Here is a 26,196-nt window from a genome sequence, read left to right on the forward strand (position 1 = left end):
ACTTGGCTTGTGATTTGCAGAAGTTAACAACAAATTAATGTGCAGTATACTCACTCCGAAAAATTCAGAGTTCAGCTTCTTCGAAAGGTTTTTCTGTCTCAACTTTCCCAATTTCCACACTGTGTTTGTGTCTGTGGATAATGAAAATTGCACTGCAGGTAATTGAATCTTTTGCTTGATAAAAAGTGCAATATACTCACTCCGATAAATTTCGGAATCCGGCTCCTCAGAACGTATTGTGTAGTTTGAAATTACTTCCAAAAAGGCAGCAAAAATACTTGTTGTGGTAAAAAACAAATATTTATTAAAACATAATAAAATGCTCTTATTTATCTTGGCTCTACGCGTTTCAACGACAGTGTCGTCTTTTTCAAGAGCAGTAAAAACAATTGGAAGTGCTGCCTTTGGAGTGTTAACAGGTGTATTTATACAGGTAATCATTGTTCCTGTTCCGGTGGTAAACACCGGAATAGGACTCACAAATAAAACATTTTAATTTTGTATTTATTCCAATCCAATTGTGTTTTGAGAATGATATTTATTTATTTTGTATTTAAGCTTTTGGCGCTTAAACTCTCAATAATTTTTCAAATTGGATTGGTATAAATGAAAAAAAGCCTTTTGGCCAATCAGAGGGGAGAAAAATAAAGTTCCCTTTCAAGTCCTGGTTTTAAGCAGTTTCTTTTCAGGTCCGCCAGATGATGCGTGGTCATATGTTCTCATCAATCAGGTAGAGAGCGTTGTTTTCAATACTTCGTATGTAAAGGCCTAAGCTCCGGTTTGTCCAATGAGTTCCGTGTCACATGTCTCGGATTGACCAATCTCTCTGTGAGCGACATTTTACTATGTTCCATTGATAGCCAGTGTTTTGGATTCTCTAGGGAGTATGTAATGAAAAGTGCAAGTCACTTTGAATCATATATATTACAGACATAGACAACTTCGTGACAATATTTCACAAAAATCTTGGGTTACAACCTTTTCAATTTCTTTTGAATATTAATTAGTGCAACATGCACTCGAATATCGATGTTGCCATCAAATGTATAAACTTTGCCATCAAATATGAATTTTAAATATAAATTTCGCCATCAAGTATAAATTTTGCCATCAAATATGAATTTTGCCATCAAATATAAATTTATCTTCACATATAATTTCTGAACAGAATCACAGTAATATTGTGTATGTAATTGGGATAAATATTAGACTATTTGAAATATAATGAAACCTGAACAGAATAAAATAATTTATTAAATATATTAAATATAAAATAAAATAAAATAAAATGAAAATAAAATAAATTATATGAACGCTGCCACTCTAATATCTTTATTTAAACCATAATGTCCATATGTTTTTAATGTGTGTATCCACCATAATTCTCTTCTATTGAGTTCTTTTTCTATCTCTCCCCCTCTCCAGTGTAATGAAACCTTCTCTATACCTATCCATGATAGATGTTTTTTATCGTATAGAGGACAATTATTATAGTGTAAAGGGACACCATGATCTTCTTTTTCTTTTTCAATTTTATTAAGGTGTTCTAATATACGAGTTTTAGCAAATCTTGAAGTTTGTCCTAAATATTGAATCTGACAATTACACTGAAGTAAATATATTATATTTTTGGTTTTGCAACTCCAAAGGCAGCACTTCCAATTGTTTTTACTGCTCTTGAAAAAGACGACACTGTCGTTGAAACGCGTAGAGCCAAGATAAATAAGAGCATTTTATTATGTTTTAATAAATATTTGTTTTTTACCACAACAAGTATTTTTGCTGCCTTTTTGGAAGTAATTTCAAACTACACAATACGTTCTGAGGAGCCGGATTCCGAAATTTATCGGAGTGAGTATATTGCACTTTTTATCAAGCAAAAGATTCAATTACCTGCAGTGCAATTTTCATTATCCACAGACACAAACACAGTGTGGAAATTGGGAAAGTTGAGACAGAAAAACCTTTCGAAGAAGCTGAACTCTGAATTTTTCGGAGTGAGTATACTGCACATTAATTTGTTGTTAACTTCTGCAAATCACAAGCCAAGTTTTTCTTTCTTCAGTGTGTACGTCCATATACACGAGATTCAAGATCAGCGCCTCTATATATTCGATTCACTTTCTACTCACAGTCCGGTTGGGAGAGACTGTTAGAGAGCAGCGGTCATTTGAGAGGGGAGTATTGTACTCTATTCTAGTCACCCTGTACATTGTGTTGTTTAACATCTGACATATTTGTATAGTTTTAGATTATTTTTGCATTCTTCTCCTAATATGACTAAGAATACCCTCTCCGATTGGAGAGCTGCAAGACAAAACAAATACGACAATACATTTAAACATTTAGATGAAGATAAAAGTAATTGGGAATTTATAATAAACAAACTTAAGAAATTATATACTAAAGAGACCAAAAAATGGTGGGAAATAACTTTTTTAAGTAGATATCTAAATGAAGAAATAGTTCCTAGGGGTCTAAGGGTAACTAAGGTGCCGGCTTTTGGCACAGATGACAAAGAATTTATGGTAAAGTGGAATGCAGCTCTCCACAAATGTTCAACTAATCTAGTAAGTTTATTATATGAACATCAAGACATAGTTCTAAAAAATATTGAAAAAGAAATTTTCTCCTTAGAAACTGAACTTATACCATTTCTTTCAAGCAAAACATGTAATGACAAATTTGAGCAAATTAAAACACAAGCCAAAGAGCTAGATGAACAAATTGGAGACTCTAAATATAATAAATACCTCAGAGATAGTGAAGATTTTAAAAATGGCACTCCATATACACAACCTCAAGTAAATTCACAGAATAAAAGGGATAATTCACAAAAAGACCATTTTAGAGGCAGAATTGCATCACGAAATAATTATAATTATAATTATAATACAACACACAGTTCACATAGAAATCAATACAATTTAAAAGATAATCATTCGAGATCTAATAGGGATCATTCGAATAATAACTACTCTAATAATAGGAATCAATTTAACAACTATAGAGATCACGATATAAGATATAATAACACTTATGAGCACAATAGACACCAACAAAATAGGGAAATTTTTCACCAAAGAAATGAAAATCAATATAATCACAATGAATATAGGGGATCGAACCAACATAGAATAGAATATAATCATTACTCCAATCACTCTAATCACTATAAAAATTCACATTCACCAAAAGATAAAAGAGACAAAAGAGAAGATCAACAAGTTACAAATAAAGCAAGACATGAACAAGACTCACATCACCCTTTTCAACAGAACACATTCAAAGAGAGACACAAAATAGGAACAAACCACACACCGACCAATCAAGGCTGGATACACCCCAACAGATATTCTCCACTTCGCACAGACAGAACAAATCAAAGGAAAAGAGACAGGACACCAGATCTTTCAGAGGAACAAGAGGTAGAAGGGGTAAAACACAGAAGAAGGAGCCAGAGAGACTAGGCATTCACAATATTTCATCACAAACGATAACTGAACAAGAAAAAAACATTCTATCTAAAGGCTTAAAATTTATACCCACTCAGAGTGTTAATACATTTCAATTATTCATTGATGCACAGAAATTTATCAGGAATTTGACAGTTAAAAGATTTTTTGCCAGGAAAGATACATTAAGTAAAATCCAAGAAAATTCTCAAGCAAATAGGGAACCAAGAACTTACTTTAAAAACCCCTCCACTTTCTATCCCAGCCACTGTAAGGGCCCAAACATAGAAGTATTTGGCAAATTAATCCTAAAAGACATAGAAAAAATTGAGGCAAAACCTAAGTATTTCAATTTAAACAAACAAGAAAATGAGATTTACAAAAATTTAAATAAAAGGGAAGACATTATCATCAAGGAAGCGGATAAGGGGGGAAGTATAGTAATAATGGACCGTAGCTACTATATGGAGGAAGCAAATAGAATCTTATCAGACACAAAAACTTATCAAATTTTGAAAAATAACCCAAAAAGAACATTCACTTCAGAATTAAATAAGATCCTATCACAAGCTTTAGCTAGAAATATTATTTCTCAAGATGAATTTATGTTTTTAAATAAAGTAGAATCCAAGACCCCTATTTTTTACTTCATCCCCAAATTACACAAGGATCCACTTAGACCTCCAGGGAGGCCCATAATCAGTGGGATAGATTCCCTTACATGTAATTTATCTGCCTTTATAGATCATCTGTTACAGCCCTATGCTCAAACAGCAAGATCATACCTTAAAGACACTAAACAGGTATTAAATATACTCAAAGACACGAAATGGGAATCAGAATATTCATGGCTAACAATGGATGTAACATCTTTATACTCCATCATTGATCACAAAAAAGGTATAGCAGCCATAAAATGGAAACTTGAACAAGATGAAAATTTATCTATAGAATTACTAGAATTTATTTTAATATCAATAGAGTTCATTTTGAAACATAATTTCTTTTGGTTCGATAATAAACAGTATCTTCAGATATGTGGCACCGCCATGGGCACCAGATTCGCCCCAAGCTACGCCAATATATACATGGACCACTTTGAACACACTTATGTATGGTCATGTGGCGTGGCTGGGGTGGGCCTGGTGTCCTGGCGGCGCTACATAGATGATGTTCTATGTATTTGGAACAAGGACGAGACTGCATCAAATAACTTTGTCTCTTATCTGAATGAAAATAATATGGGTATAATACTAACACCTGAATTCAATAAAACTCACATTAATTTTCTAGACTTAACAATTTTTGTTGAAGCAGGAAATATACACACTAGGACCTTTTTCAAAAGCTGTGACATGAACACTTATATAAGGAGAGACAGTGAACACCATCCAACCTGGCTAAAAGCAATCCCTAAAGGACAATTTCTCCGTATACGAAGAAATTGTGATACCACAGATGATTTCAATACCCAATCTAAGATAATTAAAGAAAGATTTGAGCAAAAAGGCTATGACAGCAACACATTAGAACAAGATAGAGTTGAAGTGGGAAACAGGAATCGAGATTCTTTAATACTGAACACTGACAAAAAAAGTACCAATAATCCAAATTTTCCAAGATTCATTACCACATACAATAGTGGACACAAACAGATCAAACATATTATAAATCAACATTGGAATGTTCTAAAAAATGATGAATACTTAAATAATATCATTCCAAACAAACCTTTGATAACTTTCAGGAAGGGAACAAACTTCAAACAAAAATTGGCACCTTCCCTTATCAAGGGGATGAAGCCACCTAAACCTATCCAAATTGCCAATTTAACAGGATTTTATACATGTGGACATTGTAAAGCATGCAATTATACTAAAAAGACACATAAGACATTCACTTCTTCAGTAACAAATAAATCATACACAATAAAAGATTTCATCACTTGCAAAACCAAAAATATAATATATTTACTTCAGTGTAATTGTCAGATTCAATATTTAGGACAAACTTCAAGATTTGCTAAAACTCGTATATTAGAACACCTTAATAAAATTGAAAAAGAAAAAGAAGATCATGGTGTCCCTTTACACTATAATAATTGTCCTCTATACGATAAAAAACATCTATCATGGATAGGTATAGAGAAGGTTTCATTACACTGGAGAGGGGGAGAGATAGAAAAAGAACTCAATAGAAGAGAATTATGGTGGATACACACATTAAAAACATATGGACATTATGGTTTAAATAAAGATATTAGAGTGGCAGCGTTCATATAATTTATTTTATTTTCATTTTATTTTATTTTATTTTATATTTAATATATTTAATAAATTATTTTATTCTGTTCAGGTTTCATTATATTTCAAATAGTCTAATATTTATCCCAATTACATACACAATATTACTGTGATTCTGTTCAGAAATTATATGTGAAGATAAATTTATATTTGATGGCAAAATTCATATTTGATGGCAAAATTTATACTTGATGGCGAAATTTATATTTAAAATTCATATTTGATGGCAAAGTTTATACATTTGATGGCAACATCGATATTCGAGTGCATGTTGCACTAATTAATATTCAAAAGAAATTGAAAAGGTTGTAACCCAAGATTTTTGTGAAATATTGTCACGAAGTTGTCTATGTCTGTAATATATATGATTCAAAGTGACTTGCACTTTTCATTACATACTCCCTAGAGAATCCAAAACACTGGCTATCAATGGAACATAGTAAAATGTCGCTCACAGAGAGATTGGTCAATCCGAGACATGTGACACGGAACTCATTGGACAAACCGGAGCTTAGGCCTTTACATACGAAGTATTGAAAACAACGCTCTCTACCTGATTGATGAGAACATATGACCACGCATCATCTGGCGGACCTGAAAAGAAACTGCTTAAAACCAGGACTTGAAAGGGAACTTTATTTTTCTCCCCTCTGATTGGCCAAAAGGCTTTTTTTCATTTATACCAATCCAATTTGAAAAATTATTGAGAGTTTAAGCGCCAAAAGCTTAAATACAAAATAAATAAATATCATTCTCAAAACACAATTGGATTGGAATAAATACAAAATTAAAATGTTTTATTTGTGAGTCCTATTCCGGTGTTTACCACCGGAACAGGAACAATGATTACCTGTATAAATACACCTGTTAACACTCCAAAGGCAGCACTTCCAATTGTTTTTACTGCTCTTGAAAAAGACGACACTGTCGTTGAAACGCGTAGAGCCAAGATAAATAAGAGCATTTTATTATGTTTTAATAAATATTTGTTTTTTACCACAACAAGTATTTTTGCTGCCTTTTTGGAAGTAATTTCAAACTACACAATACGTTCTGAGGAGCCGGATTCCGAAATTTATCGGAGTGAGTATATTGCACTTTTTATCAAGCAAAAGATTCAATTACCTGCAGTGCAATTTTCATTATCCACAGACACAAACACAGTGTGGAAATTGGGAAAGTTGAGACAGAAAAACCTTTCGAAGAAGCTGAACTCTGAATTTTTCGGAGTGAGTATACTGCACATTAATTTGTTGTTAACTTCTGCAAATCACAAGCCAAGTTTTTCTTTCTTCAGTGTGTACGTCCATATACACGAGATTCAAGATCAGCGCCTCTATATATTCGATTCACTTTCTACTCACAGTCCGGTTGGGAGAGACTGTTAGAGAGCAGCGGTCATTTGAGAGGGGAGTATTGTACTCTATTCTAGTCACCCTGTACATTGTGTTGTTTAACATCTGACATATTTGTATAGTTTTAGATTATTTATTAAGGTTAACCAATTTCACATTTGTCACCAGAATTTATTAATTTATTACTTTTAAAAGCAAAAATATTTTTTGTAACAATTTTTCACTTTACAAACATTTCTACCAATTCCCCTTTTTTTTCACTAGTTATTTTTAGTGCGCCACCTCCTGGGTGTTTCATCACCTTCACTTTTCACATTTTCTTTAGAGTCGGTTCTCTCCTTTGTGGGAGGTCTTGGATGTCCTCCTCTTTTCCACTGGCGTACGGTGCTGGGAGGAGACACTCCTTGGAGCCCGATATTCAGAGGGCTGTGAGCCCCTGGAAGGTTTGCAGTTGAATCCAGCTACAGCTATTGCACTTTGAGGGTGTAACCAGCTACAGCTAATTGCACTTTGACTGCATGTTAGCAAGCTTTGAAATGCCTTTCAGTGTTTGGGTTTAGCAATGGTGAGTCAGCTTTCTACCTGGAAGCTGGTCATTGGGAGTTCCCGTTCAGAAGGTGGGTGTTCTTTTTGTTGAACTCTTTACTAGCTGCTGGGTTAGTTATCCTATTTATGCTGTCTCTGCTGTCTAGCTTGCAGATGTAGATCTAATATAAGGCAACGGGGAACTCATGGTTTTCCTGGAGTATCTTTGGGTATGGTACAGGGTCAGGGGTATGAGGGTGTTCCTCGAGTCCTTTTTGGGACATGTTTCCCTGTGTATGGATCTCTTTTTCTTCTGTCCTTGTGTTTCTAGGGAGTTTGTCTCCCTGGGCGTTGCTATTGTACGACAACCATGGGTTGTTCTATGTTCTGCAGAGTGGAATGATCCTTTGGATTTTTCATGAGAATCTGTTCTCCTTTTGCGGGCAGATAGCAGTCCTTGTCTTGGCCGGGTACCTTCATGGGAGTCGTGATCCGCGGGGCTGACTCCTTGGAGGTTGTTTGGGACTGACTGGTTTAGTTCGGCTTTGCCGGCAGTGTAACAAATGTGCAGTTAACTGGGCTTCGGGTTTTTATTTTTTAGGGTGTCGAGTAATCAGGCTGTGGTGCCTTTCGAAGGGGCCACCTTTTGTACCCACCCGTTGTTTGCATTCAGTGTCCTCTAGCTTGGGTATTCTTCTCTCAAAAGTAATGATTGCAGCTGTGGACTCTTCCCTTTTAAGAAGAAAAACATAAATTATGCTTACCTGATAATTTCATTTTCTTCTGAAGGGAAGGGTTCACAGCTCCCGCCCGTGTTTTTATCTGAGGCGGCTGTAATTTTTTTGTCCTTCTGGCACCTTTTTTCACCCTGATATTTCTCCTACTGTTTCTTGTTCCCTCGGCAGAATGACTGGGTATGAGAGAAGTGGGGGAGGTATTTAAGCCTTTGACTGGGGTGTCTTTGCCTCCTCCTGGTGGCCAGGTTCAGTATTTCCCAAAAGTAATGAATGCAGCTGTGGACTCTTCCCTTCAGAAGAAATTGAAATTATCAGGTAAGCATAATTTTCTGTTTTTTTTCCTCTTGCTTTTTGTTGTTTTCTAGGATCACAACATATATAGTTATTGCAGTAACTAAAATAATTACATTGACCCCAACAGTATATATTTTTTTATGTGCCTGTTAGTTGAGATCTCTTGTCAGGTAGTCAAGAAAGGGTACAGTTAAAATAAGAATGGAATAATCAAACCTGGTCAGTACTGTAAACATACATAGCTTAATTGCCAAGGATGTGGATAAAATGCCACTTAACTGTGCAGTGCTGAATAGAAGGTTTCCAGCTGAGGTAATTGAGGTGAATACTAAAATGCAAGTCTTAATGGCTTTGAATAGGTGTAAGATGAAATATTGAATATAAAAGAAAATTGAGAATACGCCAGCTGTTTAATATGCACAGATTTATTCAATAAAACAAATAAAAACAGGTTTTCACAGCGTCCCTTGGGTCTGTACTGTTTATAAATCTAATGAATAAGAAAAAGATTAAACATTTTGTATTTTATCTGAATCATTAAAAGGACAATCTTCCGTCCGCAACACTCAACTGAAACTGCCTTCACCAAAGTAACTAACAATCTTCTTTCTGCGAAAAGTAACTGCTTCTACTCCATACTTATCTTACTTGACCTCTCTGCTGCCTTCAACAAAGTTGACCACCGCCTCCTCCTACAGACTCTCAGCTCTCTTGGTCTCTATGATGCTTATTTCTCTTGGATCCACTTTTATCTTTCTAACAGGTCTTTTTCTGTGTAATTTGCTGGCGACTCCTTTTCAATGCCTCTGTCAGTTGGAGTAACTCAAGCCTCTGTTCTAAGTTATCTACTCTTCTCCATTTATACTTCTTTACTGGGTAAATGTATCAGGAGTTATGGCTTAAAATATCAACACTATGCTAATGACATTCAGATCTACCTTTCCACCCCTGCTTTCTCTCCCTCTGTCTTTTCTCATGTCAGTGACTGCTTATCTGGCATTTCTTCCTGGATGGCTTCTCACCATCTAACAATTAACATGCCCAAGACTTAGCTCCTTCTAATCCCCCTCTAGCTATACTCCAATTTCTGAATTTGTATCACTGTTGATGGCATCACTATCTCTTCATCACCCCAAGTCTGCTGCCTCAGAGTTACACTTGACTCTAATCTTTCCTACAACCCACACATCCAATTGTACTCCTCATCCTGCCACAAGAACCTACATAATATTTACAAAATGTGTCTGCAAGCAAGATTTCTCACGGAAATGTTGTTATCCTTCCTGCAATCTCACGGTTGGAAGGTAAATTTGGAAAAGAGCTGCTTAGTTCCAAACACAAGGGTATCTTTCTTAGGAACAATAATAGATTCCCTATCAATGAAGATTTTTCTGACAGAAGTCAGGAAATCAAAGATTTAGATACTTGTCTAGTTCTGCAGTCCACTCCTCGGCCATCAGTGGCTCAGTGCATGGAGGTAATCGGGCTGATGGTGGTGGCAATGGACATCATCCCATTTGCTCGGTTTCACCTCAGACCTCTGCAGTTAAACATGCTCAAACAATGGAACAGAGATTATGCGGACTTGTCTCCTCAAATAATACTGGAGCAGGAGACAAGGGATTCTCTTCAATGGTGGTTGTCTCTAGATCATCTCTCCCAGGGAACCTGCTTTCGCAGACCATCTTGGGTGATTGTGACAACAGACACCAGCCTTCTAGGATGAAGAGCAGTCTGGGGATCTCTAAAGGCTCAGGGAGTTTGGACTCAGTCAGAGTCTGTTCTTCCTATAAACATTCTGGAGCTGAGAGCAATCTTCAATGCTCTTCTGGCCTAGCCCCAGTTAGCCTGGGTTCAGTTGATCAGGTTCCAATCGGGCAACATAACTTCAGTGGCTTACATCAATCATCAGGGAGGAACGAGGAGTTCCTTAGCGATGACAGAGGTAACCAAAATAATTCAGTGGGCGGAAACCCACTCTTGCTGTGTGGGAACTCCATCTTGAAGTGTTTTCCTACCTGATCCTCAAATGGGGTCAGCCGGCATTGGATCTCATGGCACGGCAGAATGCCAAGCTTCCGAGGTACGGGTCAAGGTCCAGGGACCCTCAGGCAGGACTGATGGATGCCCTAGTGGCACCTTGGACCTTCAGTCTAGTATACCTATTTCCTCTGTTTGCTCTTCTTCCTCGGATCATTGCTCAAATCAAGCAGGAGAGGGTCTCGGTGATCCTCATTGCACCGGTTTGGCCTTGCAGGATTTGGTATGCGGATCTGGTGGACATGTCGTCTCTGCCACCTTGGAGACTTCCGTTGAGGAAGGACCTTCTACTTCAAGGGCCATTCCTTCACCCAAATCTAGTTTCTCTGCAGCTGACTGCTTGGATATTAAATGCTTACTTTTATCCAAGCGGGGCTTTTCAGAATCGGTCATAGAGACCATGATTCAGGCTCGTAATCCTGTAACTAGAAGGATTTACCATAAGATATGGCGTAAATATCTTTATTGGTGTGAATCCAAGGGCTACTCCTGGAGTGGAGTTAGGATTCCTAGAATTCTGTCTTTTCTCCAAGAGGGTTGGAGAAAGGATTATCGACAAGTTCCCTAAAGGGTCAAAATTCTGCCTTATCTATTTTTGTAAAACAAATGTCTGGCAGATGTGCAATCCTTTTGTCAGGCTTTGATCAGGATCAGACCTGTGTTCAAGCCAGTTACTCCTCCATGGCGTCTTAATTTGGTTCTCAAAGTTCTTCAAGGGGCTCCGTTTGAGCCTATGCATTCCTTAGATATTAAGTTGTTATCTGGGAAAGTTTTATTTCTTATTGCTATTTCTTCTGCTCGCAGTGTCGGAGCTCTCTGCATTGCAGTACGAGTCTCCTTACCTTATATTTCTTTCAGATAAGGTAGTTTTACGTACTAAATTAGGATTTCTTCCTAAAGTTGTTTCTGATCGGAACATTAATCAGGAGATTGTTGTTCCTTCCTTGTGTCTTAATCCTACTTCTCAGAAGGAACGGCTTCTGCACAATTTGGACGTGGTTCGTGCCTTAAATTTTTTTACTTGCAGGCGACTAAGGATTTTAGTCAGTATCCTGCTTTGTTTGTGGTTTTCTCAGGAGAACATAAGGGACATAAAGTTACGGCTACTTCTCTTTCTTTTTGGCTGAAGAGTATCATACGTTTTGCATATGAGATTGCTGGACAGCAGCCTCCAGAGAGAGTTACGGCTCATTCCACGAGGGCTGTTGCTTCCTCATGGGCATTCAAAAATGAAGCTTCTGTGGAACAGATTTGCCAGGCTGCAACTTGGTCCTCTCTTCACACTTTTTCAAGGTTCTACAAGTTTGACACTTTTGCTGCGGCTGAGGCCGCTTTTGGGAGAAAGGTTCTTCAAGCAGTGGTGCCTTCCATTTAGGTTCCCTGTCTTGTCCCTCCCGTATCATCTGTGTACTCTAGCTTGGGTATTGATTCCCAATAGTAATTAAGATGATCCGTGGACTCATCGTGTCATTAAAAAGAAAAGAAAATTTATGCTTACCTGATAAATTTTATTTCTTTTTTGACACGATGAGTCCACAGCCCGCCCTGTTTTTGATAGACAGTTTGTTGGTTATTATAAACTTCAGACACCTCTGCACCTTGTTACTTCCTTTCTCTCCTTTACTTCGGTCGAATGACTGGATTGGGAGGGAAGGGAGGTGATATTTAACAGCTTTGCTGTGGTGCTCTTTGCCGTCTCCTGCAGGGCAGGAGTGGTATTCCCAATAGTAATTAGGATGATCCGTGGACTCATTGTGTCAAAAAGAAATACATTTATCAGGTAAGCATACATTTTCTTATATATTAAAAAAAAAAAAAAAAAAAAAAAGCCCTAAACTGCATACTGGCAGACTGTTTGCCAATTACTAAGATGGTGGTAACCAGTAGTGTGTAAGAGGCTAGAGGACTGTTTGGGAAGGATCAAGGGTGGGAGGTGCCAGGGTAATCTTTAAACTATAGCAAAAATTAAACTTACACGCTAACTGAATAACACCTTCACTGCAGGGAATTTCAGAAGTGTGGTGCTCAGCTGCAATTAGCCGTCTTCTAATTGCCCAAAACCAGTGGCAAAGCCATGACTGGCTGCTATTTCTGACCATAGGGGATCCCAGAGAAGCTTTTACAACCATTTGTATTATGACTGTAGTAGTTGTGTGTAAATAATTTCAGTGAGAAACCCAAAGTTAACAATTTTTTTTAAATGATCGTATTTTGGTGGCCAAATAGTGGTATCAAATATAACAAAATGGGATTAGATCAATACCTTGAGTTGTCTACTTTAAAAATAATATAGTTTTCATAGTTAAATAAAAAAACAAAGGCTCTATTTCTATTTAAACAGAGTGATCGCAAAAATGAGAAAAATTCTCTGGCAGTTTGGACAAGGTTTTCCTGGTAGCAAAGGGGTTAAATCCATAATATTTCAAATGTGTATATGCATAACTTAAGGCATTGAATGGACAGTTACTGTTAGCTGTACTTATCACAAGGCTGGACTGTTTCTTAATGAGATTGGAGGATCAAACAACTCGCCATCGCGTGCACGAGCTCCAGGGCAAATCTGCTTTTTGTCTCTAAGGATCTGATATCTAAATCACAATGATAAGATGTGACATTGTTATATTCAAAGTTACCGGCAGGCTGATAATTAATATGACACAAGTGACTAATTCTTGCTGTCACGCATGAATAAAAGAAAACTTGTTTAGTACGGCATTATGTAGTGAATAGAAATAATATAGAATCTCATATCCAGCTCTGTTAAATTTGTATGAGGTATTTTAAAATCTGTAGATAATAATATATCCTTAAAGGGAAATGTAACCTAAATAATTTTCTTTTGTGATTCAGACAGAGAATACAATTTTAATAAAGTTCCCAATTTTTTACTTCTTTTATCAAATTTGCTTTGTTCCCATGGTATTCTTTGTTGAAGGGATACCTAGGTAGGCTTGATAGAAAAAGGAGTATGATGGCACCACTTACTGTAAGTGATAAGTCTCTTCACCATCCAAAATAAGGTCCAATTGGCCTCAAGATGCAATTTGTAATTGTGGTGTAGGTGCTAAGGAGCGAGCTGCACTTAGTCTTATGGCGCGGTCGGGCCAGGCTGTGACTATACAGCTGGCCCGATGCGCTGACTAAAAATAACAGACCCGCTCAGCAGAGAGCGGGTCTGTAAAAGCGCCATATTTTTAGCAAATTAAAAGGTAAAAAAGGCGTTTATGGCTATAGCACCTAAATAATGTTATATAATTCTGCACTATGTTCAGAATTATATAACATTATTTTTAAGGTTTACTGTCCCTTTAAGAGCTGCAAGCAATGCAGATGCTGAGCTTAAAGGACCACTCAATGCAGTAGAATTAACAAGTGCAATAGAACTTACTCTGAATTTCAAATAAGCAGAAGATATTTTTCAGACAAATTAATTTTTTCTCTAATTTGCTGGCCCCCTGTATCATGTGACAGACATCAGCCAATTACAGACTGGTAAACATATACCCTGCGAGCTTCTGCACATGCTCAGTAGGATCTTGTTCTCCAGAAAGTATGAATATAAAAAAAGCTGTACAAAATTTGATAATGGATGTTATTTGGAAAGTCTCTTAAAACTGCATGTTCTATCTGAATCATAAAAGTTTATTTTAATTTGAGTGTCTCTTTAACACAGCCAGTGATTGGCGGGGTCATACGACTGCTGCTGCCATGTGGCTCACCGGTTATTTCCTGCTTGGTACAAGCAGTTCCCTGTGGCTCCCAAGTGAACTTTATCTATGTGTTTAACACTTAAGTGGGTTTTAAATGCATATAATTCCAGGGTGAGTAGTGCAAAAATTTCCACTACAAGGTCCTTTTGCTGTATGTGTATTGACATTGATATTCAAATTAAACCTTTGTCTTTAATTTGATTATTTTGCATACGACTTTCTGTTTTTGAATTCTAACATTCTTTCTCTAGAATAATGAATAACCGGAGAGTCTTTGGCACAAATACAAACCATGTAGTAGTTTGCAGTAGATTTGTAACCTTGCACATAGTTTTTGACTACAAAATGATTGTTTGATGTTCCATTAAGTGACTTTGAGTTCTGTTCTTTGTCTCTGCAGAGACGGATTCTGGATGGAAGTTTAGGATTTGCAGCTGGGGTGAGTACTGTTTAACATCCATACATCGTATTGTGCTACCTAAGCAAGAATGGACCAGTTTTATGTTTTCTTTCTTCTTATAGATTTGGGGTTTTTAGGGATTGACAATTTTTCTTTGAAACTTTGGAGCTTCCCTAATAACTAAGGAACCACAAAATGATTTTATATATGGACAAATATTGGAGAACACAAAAAGTTAAGAGCCCGATGTAGAATTTTAGAAGTTATGTCTCCCTAGTTTTAAGATTTGTTTATATCTGTTTTAACCAGCAGTTTATTATTTAACAGACACGATCATCCATTTCCCTTCTATGCGTAAGGGAATAAATAATTGCTGTGAAATAACTAAGGTGTTCTTATAAAACTTACATGTCACAAATATTTAACATCCAATCCAATAACCAATATTTGTTGTGATGTCTTTGCTTCTAACATTTTGTAAAAATAATCAAGTGCGCTATATGATGTTTGTCTTTCTTGAACATGTGTTTGATCCTAAATATGCTTCAGTCATCAAATGATAAGTGTATAAAGTTTGAATATTGTTAAATGTGCTTTGTCATTAGCTTATATTAAAGTGATGGTAAATCCGAGCTTTAAAAAAACGCTAGGATTTATCATTACTAAGAATAAACTCTAGTTTCTTTCATCAGTTTCTAAAAAAAAAGGGTACTAAACTCGCCCTATCTATGCTGAAGTAGACCGCTACACCTAAAACTAAGCTTCCTGCGCAAAAAATGCTAAAATATAGGTGTAAAGGAAACTATATAATTTAATAGTTTGAAAAACTTTACTGATATAAAAAGCATAAGTTAAAAACAATTGATAGATTACAATCATACATTCATACAAAATTATACAAATTGATATAATAAGTGTATCAAAATGTTGCAGAGATGCTGCCAGTATGTGAGTCCTGGTATGAATCCGCAAAACTTGAGCAGTTCTTGGAATTCGGACCCAAAACAAGCCGTCCAAATCCTAATGGAGAGAGAAGAAATCTTCTTAGACGGTATCACAACATACAAAATAATTGACAATCCATACTTACATATAAATGTAAGAAGTCCGGTGTTTATGTGGTTAAAGTGTTTCTAATCAGCCAGTTAGCATCCGTCCCTCATTTAAGTCATGGAGCCGAGTCTCATGCGGCGTGGGAAGCGGCTTGGGCAAAACAAACTCTTCTCTTTGCCTAACTTGCAAACAAACTCCAAGCTTTGGGTGGTACACTGCTACAAGAGTAAACACAGGTATGCTTCACTACCAAAGGCACTTAGGATACTGAGCAACGCGTTTCAAAATTGAAAGTGGCTGGCACAAATTTAATACCATTGATAAAAATTTTGAAATGTTATCACACTAGCATCAGTGGTCAGTGTTGTGCAGTCAGTGTTATGCAGCCTTCTCACATGCAATGAAATATAAATATAATAATGTTCTGAATATGTTGGGCCTGCTAAAAAAAAACAAACACATTTATAATATAATTTGTGTGGGTCACTCACTGATATATGACTTACAATAGCATTTAAATTTAAGCAACAAAAAAAGCTAAAAATCAGCTTAGCACAGAGGTGGGAAAAAGGCTTAGCAGCAAAGGATTAAACACTAAGGGCTAGATTACAAGCGAAAATACTAGCGTTTGGATATCCTAGTGTTTGTGAAACGCTAGGATTTACAATTGGAACAAATAAAGGGGACTTTCATTCATGAAATAGAAAATACTTCATGATGGAAGCTCCTTAATTTGTTGGAAGCGTTCACCGCACTGAGCTGCTCAGGCAGCGCGTGGCAGAACGCTATTTTGCTGTGAGGTGACGTTTCCACCTCTTAGCAAATAGCCGTGTGGCACAGCTGGCGCCAAGCTGCATAGCAAACATCCTATTGGCTAAGAGGTGAAAACATCACCTCTCAGCAAAATAGTGTTCTGCCATGGGCTGCCTGAGTAGCTCAGTGCGGCGAACGCTGCAAACAAATAAAGGAGCTTTCAGCAATGAAGTATGTTATACTTCATGAATGAAAGTCCCATTTATTTGTTCCAATTGTAAATTCTAGCGTTTCACAAATGCTAGGATTTACCATCACTTTAATATCACTGCATATCAGATGGTGGAGGTGTGATATATCACTGACATAATAGACTTCGGGTCAAGCAGTAAAAATTCATGTTGGATAATGCTCGAGCTCTAAGCTAATTCTATTTCACTGAAACTTCTACATAAAACAAATTCACACACTAACATCTTTGACCCCTTCCCGTCTCACCCCTTGTTATATACTGTATCCTTTTAATTGTGCCACAAAACCTGTTTTTCATTAATGAACCTTTGTTTTATATGTATTAGGTCTAAATATAATTTAATAATTTTGTTTTCATATGTTTTGTTATCATTACTATTATTATTGTTTATTTATAAAACTCAAACATATTACGCAGCGCCGTAACATCAAGTATACAGTTATTGGGTACAATAAACAGAAGGCACATACATAAATCATACATATACAGTTATGGGGTACAATATATATATATATATATATATATATATATATATATATATATCCTATATAATAAAAGGTATGTTTGTCAGATGCAGTCATGCGCAGTAGAGAGTGCACGAGGACAAACATACCTGGCCTTGAGCAGCAGAGGTGTACGCACTGTGGAATCTGCCTTGGTGGGGGCGTGACCGTGTGTGCCGTGATGGGGGCGTGCCCTAATGGGGGCGTGGCCGGGCATGTTGTAGTGGGGGCGTGGTCAGACAGGAGCGCGTGTGAAGGGGCGTGACCGACTGGAGCGGCCGTGGGGGCAGCAGCATGGTCAAGTTAGAGAGAAAAACAGAGGGGAGAGCAAAACAGGGGAGAGAGGAGGGGGAGAGAGGAGTAGGGAGGGGGAGAGCAAAAGAGAGGGGAAAGAGAGAGAGCATTAGCAAAAGAGAGGGGGGAGAGAGCAAAAGAGGGGGAAGAGAGAGAGAGAGCAAAAGAGGGGGGGAGAGAGCAAAAGAGGAGGAGAGAGAGAGCAAAAGAGGGGGAATAGAGAGAGAGCAAAAGAGGGGAGAGAGAGCAAAAGGGGGGGGGAGAGAGAGCGCAACAGAGGGGGAGAGAGAGCAAAAGAGGGGGGGGGAGAGATAGAGCAAAAGAGGGGGGTGAGAGAGCAGAAGAGGGGGAGAGAGCAGAAGAGGGGGGAGAGAGCAGAAGAGGGGGAGAGAGAGAGCGCAAAAGAGGGGGGAGAGAGGGAGCTCAAAAGAGGGGGGGAGAGAGGGAGCTCAAAAGAGGGGGGAGAGAGCGCAAAAGAGAGGGGGAGAGAGAGGGAGCAAGGGTTGGAACTGCGGTACTTAAAAAAATTGGCCAGTGTACACAGGCTTTAGGACTAGTGTGTGTGTGTATATATATATATATATATATATATATATATATATATATATATATATATATATATATATAAATAAAATCATAAGTATACAGTTATGGAGTGCATTAATCATAATACATTTACATAAATCATAGGGGTAGAAGGCCCTGTCCTTAAGTCTCTGTAAGCTGTAAACCATCTTTACATAAAATGATTGCCAGGACAGGTGGACTCGTGAGCTTACATTCTAAAAGAAGTACATGAGGAAGTTGAGGGAGAGGGAAACATAAGAAGTAGAGACATCTTAACGTAAGTTGTGCGCACAGTTGAACAGATTATGTTTTTAAGGAACATGACTATTTTACAACTAGAGGCATGTCTGACTGAGCGAGGCAAGGAGATCCATGTGATAGGTGCAGTTCTAGAAAAGTCTTGCAATCGAGAGAGTGAGGAAGGGATGAGAGATGGTGAGTGAAGTGGGTCATGAGTAGAGTGGAGGGGGGGTTGGGGAGTATTTACAAGGGCAGAAATATAGGAGGATGCAGAGTTGGTGAGGGCTAGTTTGTGTTATACAATAAATGCTTATTCCAGGTCTCAGTGGTACTTTAGATTGCGCTTAAAGGGAGAGTGAAGTCTAAATCAAACTTTCATATTTCAATTAAATTATTAAACAACTTTCCAATTTACTTTTATCATCAACTTTGCTTTGTTCACTTGGTATTCTTTGTTGAAAGCTAAACCTAGGCTCATATGCTAATTTCTAAAGCCTTGAAGGCTGCCTTTTATCTCAGTGCATTTTGACGGTTTTTCACAGTTGGATTGTGCTAGGTCATGTGTGCCATATAGATAACATGGGCTCACTCCTGTGAAATTATTTTTGAGTCAGCACTGATTGGTTAAAATGCAAGTCTGTCAAAAACCTGAGATAAGGGGTCAGTCGGCAGAAGCTTAGATACAAGGTAATCACAGCGGTAAAAAGTATATTAATATAACAGTGTTATAGTTTCCATTGAGGTGGTAAAGATTGGAAACTGGTGGTAACATAACAATTCTCCTTATACTTTGATGACATTTTTCTTTCATGTAATTGGCAAGAGTCCATGAGCTAGTGATGTATGGGATATACAATCCTACCAGGAGGGGCAAAGTTTCCCAAACCTCAAATGCCTGTAAATACACCCCCACCACACCCACAATTCAGTTTTACAAACTTTGCCTCCTATGGAGGTGGTGAAGTAAGTTTGTGCTAAAACTTCTACGTTGACATGCGCTTCTCAGCTTTTTTGAAGCCCTATTCCTCTCAAAGTACAGCGAATGTCAGAGGGACGTGAAGAGAGTATCACCTATTGAATGCAATGGTTTTCCTCACGGTGATCTATTTCATAGGTTCTCTGTTATCGGTCGTAGAGATTCATCTCCTACCTCCCTTTTCAGATCGACGATATACTCTCATATACCATTACCTCTACTGATAACTGTTTCAGTACTGGTTTGGCTATCTACTATATGTGGATGGGTGTCTTTTGGTAAGTATGTTTTTTATTACTTAAGACACCCCAGCTATGGTCTGGCACTTTATGAATTTATATAAAGTTCTAAATATATGTATTGTACTTATATTTGCCATGAGTCAGGTTCATGTTTTTCCTTCTGCAGACTGTCAGTTTCATATTTAGGGAAAATAAATTGATGAAAGGTGATAACTAAGCGCCAACTATACAACAGACCTCCAGCTCTAATAAATTGGCACCTAGTTGCCAAAGGGTAGATTCAATTGTGGGGTTTGATATCAGAGCGCCAAACAAACGTAGGAAAGGTCTATGGGCAGATAGTCAAATACCAAAGGTAACGATAAGTTTTGAATAATACAATTTAATACATATGATTAAAAGGTTGATACATTTTAAAATATACAACAGTTGTCATGGATCCATGTTACACTTTGAAACAATAAAAAATACACTTTGAAACAATTAATAACAACAAAAATAATTTCTAACAAATAATGTTTCTGACTCATAAAAATCTAATACAATACAAGCATTCTATGTATTAGATTTTTATGCGTTAGAAAAATTGGCCTAGATTTAGATTTGGGCGGTAGCCGTCAAAACCAGCGTTAGAGGCTCCCAACGCTGGTTTTTACCGCCCTCTGGTATTTGGAGCCAGTCATTAAAGGGTCTAACGCTCACTTTCCAGCCGCGACTTTTCCATACCGCAGATCCCCTTACGTCAATTACGTATCCTATCTTTTCAATGGGATCTTTCTAACGCCGGTATTTAGAGTCGTGGCTGAAGTGAGCGTTAGAAATCTAACGACAAAACTCCAGCCGCAGAAAAAAAGTCAGTAGTTAAGAGCTTTCTGGGCTAACGCCGGTTTATAAAGCTCTTAACTACTGTGCTCTAAAGTACACTAACACCCATAAACTACCTATGTACCCCTAAACCGAGGTCCCCCCACATCGCCGCCACTCTATTAAATTTTTTTAACCCCTAATCTGCCGACCGCACGCCGCTGCCACCTACGTTATCCCTATGAACACCTAATCTGCTGCCCCTAACACCGCCGACCCCTATATTATATTTATTACCCCTAATCTGCCCCCCTCACCGTCGCCTCCACCTACCTACACTTATTAACCCCTAATCTGCCGAGCTGACCGCACCGCTACTATAATAAAGTTATTAACCCCTAATCCGCCTCACTCCCGCCTCAATAACCCTATAATAAATAGTATTAACCCCTAATCTGCCCTCCCGACACCTAACTTCAAGTATTAACCCCTAATCTGCCGATCGGAGCTCACCGCTACTCTAATAAATTTTTTAACCCCTAAAGCTAATTCTAACCCTAACCCTAACACCCCCCTAAGTTAAATATAATTTTATTCTAACAAAATAAATTAACTCTTATTAAATAAATTATTCCTATTTAAAGATAAATACTTACCTGTAAAATAAACCCTAATATAGCTACAATATAAATTAGAATTATATTGTAGCTATTTTAGGATTTATATTTATTTTACAGGCAACTTTGTATATATTTTAACCAGGTACAATAGCTATTAAATAGTTAATAACTATTTAATAGTTACCTAGTTAAAATAATTACAAAATTACCTGTAAAATAAATCCTAACCTAAGTTACAATTAAACCTAACACTACACTATCAATAAATTAATTAAATAAACTACCTACAATTATCTACAATTAAACCTAACACTACACTATCAATAAATAAATTAAATACAATTCCTACAAATAAATACAATTAAATAAACTAACTAAAGTACAAAAAATAAAAAAGAACAAAGTTACAAAAAATAAAAAAATATTTACAAACATTAGAAAAAAATTACAATTTTAAACTAATAACACCTACTCTAAGCCCCCTAATAAAATAACAAAGACCCCCAAAATAAAAAAATGCCCTACCCTATTCTAAATTACAAAAGTTCAAAGCTCTTTTACCTTACCAGCCCTTAAAAGGGCCCTTTGCAGGGCATGCCCCAAAGAATTCAGCTCTTTTGCCTGTAAAAAAAACATACAATACCCCCCCCAACATTACAACCCACCACCGACATACCCCTAATCTAACCCAAACCCCCCTTAAATAAACCTAACACTAAGCCCCTGAAGATCTTCCTACCTTGTCTTCACCATGCCAGGTATCACCTATCGTTCCAGGCTCCGAAATCTTCATCCAAGCCCAAGCGGGGGCTAGACATCCATCATCCGGCTGAAGTCTTCTATCAAGCGACGGCTGAAGAAGTCCCGAAGAGGCTCCAAAGTCTTCATCCTATCCGGGAAGAAGAGTAGATCTGGACCGGCAACCATCTTCTTCCAAGCGGCATCTTCTATCTTGGAATCAGCCAATCAGAGTCAAGTTCAATCCGATTGGCTGATCCGATCAGCCAATCAGATTGAGCTCGCATTCTATTGGCTGATCGGAACAGCCAATAGAATGCGAGCTCAATCTGATTGGCTGATTGAATCAGCCAATCGGATTGAACTTGATTCTGATTGGCTGATTCCATCAGCCAATCAGAATTTTCCTACCTTAATTCCGATTGGCTGATAGAATCCTATCAGCCAATCGGAATTCGAGGGACGCCATCTTGGATGACGTCCCTTAAAGGAACCGTCATTCGTCGGGAAGTCGTCGGAAGAAGAAGATGGGTCCGCGGTGGAGGTCTTCAAGATGGAGCCGGTCCTCATCGGATGAAGATAGAAGATGCCGCTTGGAAGAAGATGGTTGCCGGTCCGGATCTACTCTTCTTCCCGGATAGGATGAAGACTTTGGAGCCTCTTCGGGACTTCTTCAGCCGTCGCTTGATAGAAGACTTCAGCCGGATGATGGATGTCTAGCCCCCGCTTGGGCTTGGATGAAGATTTCGGAGCCTGGAACGATCAGTGATACCTGGCATGGTGAAGACAAGGTAGGAAGATCTTCAGGGGCTTAGTGTTAGGTTTATTTAAGGGGGGTTTGGGTTAGATTAGGGGTATGTGGGTGGTGGGTTGTAATGTTGGGGGGGGGGTATTGTATGTTTTTTTTTACAGGCAAAAGATCTGAATTCTTTGGGGCATGCCCCGCAAAGGGCCCTTTTAAGGGCTGGTAAGGTAAAAGAGCTTTGAACTTTTGTAATTTAGAATAGGGTTGGGCATTTTTTTATTTTGGGGGTCTTTGTTATTTTATTAGGGGGCTTAGAGTAGGTTTAATTAATTTAAAATTGTAATTTTTTTCTAATGTTTGTAAATATTTTTTTATTTTTTGTAACTTAGTTCTTTTTTATTTTTTGTACTTTAGTTAGTTTATTTAATTGTATTTATTTGTAGGTATTGTATTTAATTTATTTATTGATAGTGTAGTGTTAGGTTTAATTGTAGATAATTGTAGGTAGTTTATTTAATTTATTTATTGATAGTGTAGTGTTAGGTTTAATTGCAACTTAGGTTAGGATTTATTTTACAGGTAATTTTGTAATTATTTTAACTAGGTAGCTATTAAATAGTTATTAACTATTTAATAGCTATTGTACCTGGTTAAAATAAATACAAAGTTGCCTGTAAAATAAATATTAATCCTAAAATAGCTACAATATAATTATAATTTATATTGTAGCTATATTAGGGTTTATTTTACAGGTAAGTATTTAGATTTAAATAGGAATAATTTATTTAATAAGAGTTAATTTATTTCGTTAGATAACAATTATATTGAACTTAGGGGGGTGTTAGTGTTAGGGTTAGACTTAGCTTTAGGGGTTAATACATTTATTATAGTACCGGTGAGCTCCGATCGGCAGATTAGGGGTTAATTATTGTAGGTAGCTGGCGGCGACGTTGTGGGGGGCAGATTAGGGGTTAATAAATGTAATATAGGGGTCGGCGGTGTTAGGGGCAGCAGATTAGGGGTACATAACTATAATATAGGTAGCAGCGGTTTACGGAGCGGCAGATTAGGGGTTAAAAAAATATGCAGGGGTCAGCGAAAGCGGGGGCGGCAGATTAGGGGTTAATAAGTGTAAGGTTAGGGGTGTTTAGACTCGGGGTACATGTTAGAGTGTTAGGTGCAGACGTAGGAAGTGTTTCCCCATATAAAACAATGGGGCTGCGTTAAGAGCTGAACGCTGCTTTTTTGCAGGTGTTAGGTTTTTTTTTCAGTTCAAACTGCCCCATTGTTTTCTATGGGGATATCGTGCACGAGCACGTTTTTGAAGCTGGCCGCGTCCGTAAGCATCGAGAGTTGCAGTGGCGTTAAATTATGCTCTACGCTCCCTTTTTGGAGCCTAACGCACTGAAAACCCAGCCATTCTGTGAACTCTAAATACCAGCGGTATTTAAAAGGTGCGGGAGAAAAAAAGCATGCGTAGCTAACACACCCCTTTGGCCGCCAAACTCTAAATCTAGCCCATAATTTGTTAGAAATTATTTTTGTTGTTATTAATTGTTTCAAAGTGAATTTTTTATTGTTTCAAAGTGTAACATGGATCCATGACAACTGTTGTATATTTTAAAATGTATCAACCTTTTAATCATATGTATTAATTTGTATTATTCAAAACTTATTGTTACCTTTGGTATTTGACTATCTGCCCATAGACCCTGCCTATGTTTGTTTGGTGCTCTGATATCAAACCCCACAATTTAATCTTTTTTTCAATTGACTACTTTTTTTTTCCTTGCAAATTGCGGGCAGTACTAGGCCCGTGGGTGCGCCAAATGGTAGACTTTATTGCGTAATTTTTGGCGCTGGAATTTTTTGCCGCGAAAAGTACGTCTGTTGACGCAAGTTCGTCATTTCCATCGTCGTAGTTGACGTTGAAGCCTTACACACGGTTGCGTCGTTAGTGACGCAAGTGTGTCATTTCCGGATATTGTTGGCGCCAAAAAAATTTCAGTTACGTTGTGCGTCATACTTGGCGCCAAATTTTTTCATTAATTTAATACCCCATTACTATTTGCCTCTTGCCTTTTTCTGAAACTGTCATATAAGGAAATTGACAAATTTTGCTTTATATGTTATTTATTTTACATTTTGCAAGATGTCTCAATCTGATCCTGCCTCAGAAGTATCTGTTGGAACTTTGCTGCCTGATGTCGGTTCTACTAAAGCTAAGTGCATTATATTTCCGAATGTCATTGTATTAGTTATCATGATAAACTTTTACATGCAGATTTTGTGTCCATCAGTAAATAGTACATTTCCTGTTGTTGTTCCTTCAACTTTTAATGTACATGTTATACCTATGAAATTTAAAGAATTTGTTACTGATTCTATTCAGAAGGCTTTGTCTGCTATTCAGCCTTCAAATTAATATAACGGTCTTTTAAAACTTCTTATAAGGTTGATGAAATTTCAAATGACCGACAACATAATGAATTATCCTCTTCTGTTGAGGATCTATCTGATTCAGAAGATCTTTCCTCAGATATTGACACTGACAAATCTACTTATTTATTTAAAATGAAGTATTTCCGTTCTTTGTTAAAGAAGTGTTAATTATTTTTGGATATCGTGGAAACTAGTCCTCTTGATATTAGAACTGGTAAATTCTGTTTTTAAACCTCCTGCGGTTACTCCAGAGGTTTTTTTCCTGTTCCTGATGCTATTTCTGTTATGATTTCTAAGGAATGGAATTAGCCGGGTACTTCTTTTATTCCTTCTTCAAGGTTTAAAATATTGTATCCTTTTACCAGCAATTTGTATAGAGTTTTGTGAAAAGATCCTCAAAGCTGATGGGGCTATTTCTACTCTTGCTGAACGTACCTCTATTCCTATGGAAGATCGTACTTAAGTTCCTTTAGATAGGAAACTTGAATCTTATCTAAGGAAAACTTATTTATATTCAGGTCGTCTCAGGCCTGCAATTTCTTTGGCTGATATTGCAGCTGCATCAAATTTTTTTGTTGGAGATTTAGCGCAACAAGAATTGGATTCTGATTTATCTAGTATTATTCGCTTACGGCAACATACTAATCAGTTCTGATGCCATTTTTTTATATCATCAAGTTTGATGTAAGATCTATGTCTTTAGCTATTTTTAGCTAGAAGAATTTTGAGGCTTAAATCTTGGAATGCTGATATGACTCTTTAAAGGGACAGTCTACACCAAAATTTTTCTTATTTAAAAAGATAGATAATCCCTTTATTACCCATTCCCCGTTTTTGCATAACCAACACAGTTATATTAAATACTTTTTACCTCTGTGATTACCTTGTATCTAAGCCTTTGCAGGCAGCCTCCTTATCTAAGTGCCTTTGACAGACATGCAGTGTAGTCAATCAGTGAAGACTCCTAAATAACTTCACGCGAGTGAGCACAATGTTATCTATATGACACATGTGAACTAGCACAGTCTAACTGTGAAAAACTTTCAAAATGCTCTGAGCTAGGAGGCGGTTTTCAACTGTTTAGAAATCAGTTTGAGCCTAGCTAGGTTTAGCTTTTCAAAAATACCACCAAGGGAACAAAGCAAAT

At 37.3% G+C, this 26,196-nt stretch overlaps 1 protein-coding gene across 2 annotated transcripts in view; it reads left to right on the forward strand.

Moving 5' to 3' along the window:
- Positions 1 to 26,196, forward strand: part of SLC39A11 (solute carrier family 39 member 11) — a 1,247,462-nt gene that overhangs the window by 72,768 nt on the left and 1,148,498 nt on the right. For both annotated transcript variants that reach the window (XM_053707119.1, XM_053707127.1), the window contains exon 3: positions 14,820 to 14,858. In XM_053707119.1, the coding sequence (XP_053563094.1) occupies positions 14,820 to 14,858 (39 nt within the window). The remainder of the gene's footprint in view (positions 1 to 14,819; positions 14,859 to 26,196) is intronic.

The sequence above is a fragment of the Bombina bombina genome, chromosome 1 (assembly GCF_027579735.1).
Source record: "Bombina bombina isolate aBomBom1 chromosome 1, aBomBom1.pri, whole genome shotgun sequence".
NCBI classification, from domain to species: domain Eukaryota; kingdom Metazoa; phylum Chordata; class Amphibia; order Anura; family Bombinatoridae; genus Bombina; species Bombina bombina.